General features: G+C 41.0%; 1 protein-coding gene across 1 annotated transcript; it reads left to right on the top strand.

Annotated features, from left to right (window-relative positions):
* The first annotated feature begins 814 nt into the window (after positions 1 to 814).
* On the top strand, positions 815 to 7,921 carry LOC115761516 (acyl-CoA Delta(11) desaturase). The gene is made up of 4 exons (XM_030703285.1): positions 815 to 1,785; positions 5,460 to 5,590; positions 6,855 to 7,246; positions 7,325 to 7,921. Exons 1-4 carry the CDS (start codon positions 1,341 to 1,343, stop codon positions 7,758 to 7,760), a joined length of 1,404 nt encoding a protein of 467 aa, XP_030559145.1. The 5' UTR covers positions 815 to 1,340; the 3' UTR covers positions 7,761 to 7,921.
* The last annotated feature ends 312 nt before the right edge of the window (positions 7,922 to 8,233 follow it).

The raw sequence follows: 8,233 nt of genomic DNA, 5'->3' as shown, positions 1-8,233 counted from the left end.
AATTTTTTTATAGTTCGTTAAATATCGTTTGTGGCACAAAGAAATACAATGATAACACGTTGACATAGTTAGCTGTATGATTTAAATCTATTTCGCCAGTCAACAAGAGCCGCCTATTTGATGCGAAAATGCAAAAACATATTTGTTAGAGCGTCAATTTAGTTTGGATACATACGTGTATCTTAGATCGCGCCCAAACAATTGCTTAATGCTCAACAGGAAACAACTTGGCTGAGTAATCAGACGCGCTGCCAGCAGACTTCTTGTCGATTGTCTGCGAAGCTGTCATACAGCAGACGCAGACGCAGCTGGCAACAGAAAAAAGCAAAAACAAAAAACAATCAAAATTACCCGACCATGCGGCTGATGCTGTGCTTTGCGGCGTAGCCAAAGCCAAAGTTAAAGTCGAAGTCGAAGTCGAAGTCGAAGTCGAAGTCGAAGCCGAAGCTGCGGCTAAAGCTCGAGCCCTGTGCCGAAGTCAGAAACGAAGTTCGGCGCTGTTACAGGTGCATGTGTGTGTGTGTGTGTGTGTTTATGATGTGTGCTTGTATCGTGGCATAATCTTGGCCTTAAGTTTGCTGTTTTTGTCTTTGCTTTACCTTTTCTGAGTCCACAGTGCGCACCACAACAACAACAGCAACAATAACAACAGCAACAACAACAACATTCAGTCAGTCGGTCAATCAGTCAGTTTGGTGGTATGTCAGCCCAGCAGCAGCAGCGACGCCGACAGCAACGCCAACGCCAAAGCCAACGTCAAAGCCAACGCCGGCATAGGGTAGAAATTTTAAGTTTTGGCTGCGATCATTTGTCTACGGAACGGCGTCGTGTTAAGTTCGTTAGATAGTCAGAGCGCAAGGAAAACCCAAATCCAGCTTGAGTCCCAGCCCCAAAGAGAAACTGCGGTCTTACGCCAAAGGCCCACATATATCATACACATATACACAAAACAAAGAGAAGTTAAATAAAGGGCCGCGTTCAAGACGACGAGTGTTATAAGTGCGCGTTTAAAAGCGGCAAAAGCAAGAGGCCAAATAAAACCAAAAGCGAAAAAAACGACAAGCGACAAAACAACAAATTACCAAAAAAAAAAAAAAAAAAATAAACAACAACCAGGCGACAAAGCCAACAAAACGTACTTTCAACAGCAATTAAAAAAATTGTTTAGTGTGTAAATCTGTGAAGAAGAAAGTTTTGGATTTGGAGCGGCAATTACGAAACCTGGGTTTCCGCCAGCCCAAGCATTGTGCATGAAGTGAAAAGCCCGGCCGAAAAGCATAGCCGAGTCACAATCCTCCCCCTTCCACCCCCCCCCACAAAGCCATAGACAGCGCTACCAAATGGGCCACCTGTCCACATCGGAGCGTGTGTGCAGCACCACGCCAATGCCCAGCACAGGTGAGGGTAGTCCCCCGCTGATGACACGCCGCGCCAAGCTCAGCAGCGAGGTGCAGGCTCGTCGCGGTGAGGATTCATCGCCGGAGTCGGCGCCACGCCCCAAGCAGCAGCAGCAGCAGCAGCAGCAGCAACAACAGCCGATGTCGGTAGGAGCACCGCCGTCGCCCAGGAATATCCCAAAGCATCTGGTCAATCACATACCCAAGGATCAAATCAATATGGAGGAGTACACGCGCAATTTCAAGGGCGACAATATCCTGGGCTGGCAGTTCAAGGCGCCGCTCAAATGGGACAAAGTCATACAGATCTCCTTGCTGCACATTGTCGCCGTCATCTGTTTCATCACCTATCCGCTGAACGAGCTGCGCCTGAGCTCAACCCTCTGGTGTGAGTATAAGTCGGACGAGATGACCCATTATTGGGGCTTATATAAGCTGTTGGGCATACGGATTGGGAAATGTGTTGTGAGTTTTGAGAAAGGTGTCGAAAAGAGTCTGTCTGCCCACCTGCCAACAGGCAGTTACATCAACAATAAATACAAGCTGCGGTTTCTTCGATTCGGAAATTACTGATCATTATATATGTGTATATGTATATGTATATAAGCATTTTTGTGTGGTGTCATCTCATGCTTTGTTACCTTATGTACTTCACATTCGTATTCACATATTTCACATTCGCCCATCTTCCATTTCTGCTCTCCGGCTCCAACTCTACGCATAGCCTACCACTCTTTCACTCTTTCACTCTTCCACTCTTTCACTCTCTCTCTCTCTCTCTCTTCTGCCCACCTATGGCCATTATTTGCAATTTAGCCGCATGGGCTGAAGAGCGTGAAAAATGAATTGAGCACAAGCGCGTAGAAAACATTTTGAGCGCCTTGCGCCGATTGCTTGTGTGTAAGTGTGTGTGTGTGTTTGTGTGGGGACATCTTGAGTATTTCATAATTTTTTTGCTTACATTTACGGTTACACGTCGAACTCTCATTTATTGACATTAATTAATTGCTACTTAACATGCTTTTCCCTCAGCCAGCAAACGCTGCTACCACGCTAGCATCGCGCTGTCGCTGTCGCCGTCGCCGTCGCCGTCGCGCTGCTGGCGTTGATTTTGCTGTCGGCATTGTCTTCGTTGCCTTCGCCATATTGAAATTTCATATGACATCGGGCTTATAGGGTTTTGGTTTTGGTTTTGTTTTGCCATTTATTTGTTTTTGTACTGTACTCGTATTTTCATAAACTGCATTCGCTTGCAAATTCAGCTTAAAAATTAACTGACACAGTTGAACTGTGAAAATGAAAACGAAAACGAAACGAAAAGAAACCCGAAAAGCATTGAACATTCAGTTGACACATATTTATTTGGGGCTAATGAGAGAATCACCCAAAACCCATATATCTCAAGGCTGTTTGTAAGTAAACAGCATTAAATGCGACTAGAAAATTCTCGCATTCAGCCAAGGCAAACAAATCTACAATATCGAAATCGAAATCGAATTCGAGACGCATCTTCGCCATTTTGGCCACTCGAGCTCTCAGCTTCTCCATGTATGTAAGTCGCAGCCAGGGCCATGGCTCAATACACACGATTTATGAGCACCATAAGTTGTACTCCCCACATGCGATATTGAAAAAATAAAACAGAAAAAAAAAGAAAACCAAAATTAAACAGAAACCCAACGTTTGACATTGAGATCTCAGTACAGGCTGCGCAGCGTCGCCCCATCGTCAGTTTTCATGTATATGGGCGCATCATTGCAAATTCCAGGACGCATGCATCCATTGTAATTTAAAGCAGCAGCAAAAAAAAAAAGAAAAAAAAACTTAAATATGCGTGCATTGTAAATTTTAATATTTATTGCTCCGGCGGCCACTGGACTCGAACCGCGGACCACGGGGCAAAAGCAAGCACACGCACACGCACTTGTCTAGACCCTTTTAAGGGCGGTGTCCAGCTCGTAAATATTTTGGCAAATTACAGGCCGACGTGCAACGTTTATTCAATGATCCAGAGATGATTGTTTCGAAATTTAGCTCTTTTCATTTTTTATACGTTTTTCGCTCCGTTTTTTTTTTGTTTTTTGTCGTGTTTGACACGATCGTCGCAACTGTAATGATATTAATTAGTTTCTGGGGCGTTGATGTTATACAAAAGATGTTTCGCACCATGCGCACCATTATCCACGTTTCTACTAAATGCGGTGTTAATTAAAGTTTTGATAGAAAACTACAAAATTTGTATGGGTTATTATGAGTGATATCTTTTAGTTGGCAATCAAATAACTTAATATAATAATGCTAATAAAAATACAAGATATTTTTAATTGTATAACAAATATAGTACATAGTAATGCCCTAAAATTTGTTATGTACCTCAGTACCAAAAGAACGCCCGCTCAGCTAATGAAAAACCTAAGAAAAACCAGATGAAAAATGTATCTTTTAGCATCAGAAATACGATCGTAAAGTCTTCTGAATGCGTTTTTATCCGAATTGCATTTAAGATTTAAGATATATCATATTTGTATATATATATATATATCTTGCGTCCTTGATTGAAACGTTGAACCCGCGTACAGCAAGATCAAAGTTTCGGGAGGCCACATCGAACCATTTGACAATTTCACAACTGCGCAAAGGTCTTGGACCCCGATACTCTGGCTAAAGTTCATGTAGCCTAAGCATTTCATTTGACTTTCAAATTAAGCAAACAACATGTTTGTTTCTTACCGATTTCACATGCATGCATGTTTTTTTTTTTTGGCACTGCATTTTCAATGCTTTCATTTGGTTGTCAAAGAATTGGATTAGGCTACACCTTGATGACCCCGCATTGTCTAAGGCTTTGGCAGCATTCTATAATTTGATTAAATTGATTTAATTTCATTTAAATGCTTTTAATTTTTGTGGTCAAATGTTATGATCGTCGACAGCATGCGCTCAGATAGCCCGATAGATGATCTATACATAGAGTTCCAACATTTTTGGGGCTATTTTCGAAACAGGTTTTTTTTTTTTTGTTTGGCTTGTCGCAATCCAAGCAACATCAAGCAATAAACTTTTGAAGGTTAATCTTTCATTCAGTTGGACTCGACTGTGTGTAACACCTTTGTGGCAGCATGCCGGCAGAGGGACGATGGAGGGGGGGTGGCACGTTTGCTAGGGCTGAGCAAAGAAATCGTTAATTTTTCATTAGTACAAATTGTGAAACGAAATATCTATGAATATTGTTGACGACTTCGCCAGTGTCAGAGAAGTTGTATTATTTTCATTTCGCTGGCTTCTTCGACTAATGTAATTGTCATTGCCTGATTATATTTCTCTCTCTATTGTTTTAGTCATTGTCATTAGCCGTCGGTGCAGCGGAAAAGCACTGGCGACGCGTTAATTGTAGTAATAGCTTGTAGGCGTGCAGGCACATTTCTACGTGTATCTGTTAGATACAATTGGCATTCAAGCAGATTCATGCACTTGCATCCGGCATCGTTTGGTGACAATTCAATAATTTCTCTAGAATCATTAAACAATTAATCAATTATTGGCAAGCACATGCCGCATTTGTGGGCATCATGGGCTTCAAGGGTATGCAAATAGTGTGACTGCTGCAGGGTCACAGTTAGCGAGTCACAGTCTTGGGTCACGTGTTCTGTCGTGTCGTGCCGTAGCCTGCAATTACCTGACAAACCCGTAGATACAGCCACACGTCAAATTATCAAACTATTTGAAAAATGTTCCCATGCCTTGGCCTTGTGGTGGATGCCGTTCGCCGACTCAGCTTCCGTCTGGGCTTATTGTGCACCGATTTGGCCAACAAATTAACACCATAACACAAATGCCTCAATTTCCGTAAAATGTAATTTTGGTATTTTAAATTTTGTTTTTTTTTTTTATATATATATGTACACTTTTTTTTATATCTAATTAGCACGACGTTTGTTGGTTTTATTTTCAATTGAGACGGAGCTAGGGGTGTGTTTGTTAGGCGAGTCTAGTTTATTTAGTATCTCCCCGCCTATTCTTATTTTTATTTACTTATTTATACTGTTTTTAAATGTCTTGCAGCCTTCTTTATGGGCGGCGTGGCTGGCTTTGGCGTTACCGCGGGCGCCCATCGCTTCTGGACACATCGCAGCTACAAGGCCAACAAGATCTTGAGGAGTCTGCTGATGATCAGCTATTGTGTTGCTGGTCAGGTAAGTTAAGCACGTAGATAGTATAAATATAAGTGAGTACAGATATATGACGTTTAACCAAAAAACCAAACGCTAAGCAATCAAATACTTGGAAAAGCAAGATCATACTTTACAAATATTTTTAGTGCAATGGCAAGCTTTGAACGAATACAGAAATATTAAATTCAAGCAAAAAGTACAATGAACAAAAGCTTAAAAATAATATACTAGAAAATTTAAAATCGTTGATTTTGTTGGAGAGATATTTCTTCACAAATTTGAACTTGAAGAGTTTGAATCAATTTGATTTTGCTGAAATTTGTAGAAAACTGTTTTTACTAAGAATATTTTTTTTGTTTAATTTAATTTTATTAAAAGGCTTTTTTTCTAAATATTTAATTTTCTGAAATTTGACAAGTTTTTCTTAGAGGGGGCTTCTGCAAAAAAGATCTTAGTTATAAAATGTAAACGTTTTAGTCAGAAAAGAAAATATTGCATATATTCAAATTTAAAAAAAAACATACTTAATAATGTTATGAAAAGTTCCTATTTTATATTCCATTTAATAGAAAACTTTTTACAGAAAAGAAAAAATATAGATTAAGATAAAGTATACATACTCAAAATAGATATATATGTATATGTATAAATGTAATCTATCTGAAAGTATATTTGAGAAACATTTAAAAATGTTTTTTAAAATATGTAAAAATCATTTTTAATTTAATCTAAATTATATTGCTGTTTAAATGCTTCAGATAATCCTTTAGAAAAGCCGTTCTCCGGCCAAGATTCTTCAACCTTTTCAGCTGCGTGACCTTATGACGTCACAGCACTGTGTTATGCAATATGATTTGGGCATTTTAGTCGACACATTTAATTTATGTTTCGCTAATGTTGTTTCCCACCTGCGGTTAACGTTTTGTTGTTGTTGTTGTTTATGTGCTTTTTGTTTTGCTTCTTTGTTTTGCCGTGTGGCGAATTGTAAAGTAAATTTGTCGTAATGTAATTAACATTAATTGCGTCATTAAGTACAACAGCTTAATGCCTTTTTGTCACCGCGCGACTTGTGCCGAAACTGTAAATTGACAAAAGGCGGCGACAACAACAACAACAACAATAGCAACAACAACAACAACTGCCACACAAAAGATAGACAAAAAATGTATCTGACAGATACATTTGTCATATTTAATGGCCGTGCCTTTAGGCGGCCCAGACTATACGAACTGTCAGTAGTTCAAGCGTAACTAAAAACTCGAATTGGTTTTCGTATTCGTTGCAGAACACCATGTACGATTGGGTGCGGGATCATCGGGTGCATCACAAGTACTCGGAGACGGACGCCGATCCGCATAATGCCAATCGCGGCTTCTTCTTCTCGCACGTCGGCTGGCTGATGATGCTGAAGCATCCGGATGTCCTCCGCCGTGGCAGGCAAATCGATATGAGCGACATTGTTTCCGATCCCGTTCTCCAATTCCATCAGAAGTACTTTGTGCTGCTGAAGACGCTGCTCTGCTTTGTGCTGCCCACTTTGGTGCCGGTCTATTGCTGGAACGAGACCTGGTATCATGCCTTTGTGCATCAGTGCATATTCCGCTATGTGTTCAGCCTGAACTTCACCTGGTCCGTGAACAGTGCAGCTCATCTGTGGGGCTCACGCCCATACGACAAGTAAGTAGCTGTGCAAATTCGTTAATTGAATGATTGTCAGCATTCCATCGTTTGCTTCTGCTTCTCTTTTTGGCACAGGCGCATTATGCCCAGCGAGAACATCTATGTCTCCATCATGGCCATGGGCGAGGGCTGGCACAACTATCACCATGTCTTCCCCTGGGACTACAAAGCAGCCGAGCTGGGCGACTATAAGGTGAACATGACCACCATGTTGTTGGACACATTTCAAAGGATTGGCTGGGCCTGGGACATGAAGCAGCCCTCCAAGGAGCTGGTGCGTCGCACTCTGGAGAAATACGGCGATGGCACACACGCATCACAGGTGGGCGTGGGTGCGGCAACTATTGCTCCCGGTAGCACCCAGATGATTGGCCATCTGCACTATTCTGAGGTTCCGGATCCCGACCTGGAGTACGATGCCGAGTCGAGCAGCACCGAGAGCGCCAAGCTCGATGAGAACGAGAACGAGAACGAGCGGCAGAAGAAGGCCACAAAAAAGTTGGCAGTTTAATGGTTAACTGCAGCTAGAACCGATTGTGAATTACTAGTGTTTGCCGGTTTACTTAAGAGTGGGGCTCTTAAATGTACAACAACAGAAATGAGAAAAACAAAACAAACAAAAAAAAACAACAACAACAACAACATCATGAAATGTTCTAATAATCTTAACACTTAACTCATATTGAATGCGAGGTCTTGTCATACCAGGAGCAGGCCACGACTGGCTGTTTCTATATATATATATACATATATATATATATGTGCATATATGTATGTATATATACACACACGATATATGTATCTAAGCATCCGCAACTTGTGCGTCTTGGGCGTGGGGCGGGTGATGGGTAATAATCGTTTTTCTTTTAAATTAATTAATATTCTTATTAATTTTATTGTTATTCCTATTCGTATCACCCTTACAGATCCCATATTCGATATCCATATATACACCATATATTCATTTGCGTAGGTTTAGGTATT

This window comes from Drosophila novamexicana, unplaced genomic scaffold (assembly GCF_003285875.2).
Source record: "Drosophila novamexicana strain 15010-1031.04,08,12 unplaced genomic scaffold, DnovRS2.1 tig00000485-arrow-pilon, whole genome shotgun sequence".
Taxonomy (NCBI): domain Eukaryota; kingdom Metazoa; phylum Arthropoda; class Insecta; order Diptera; family Drosophilidae; genus Drosophila; species Drosophila novamexicana.
Note: the sequence above shows the minus strand (reverse complement) of the source record. Positions and strands in the feature narration are given on the sequence as shown.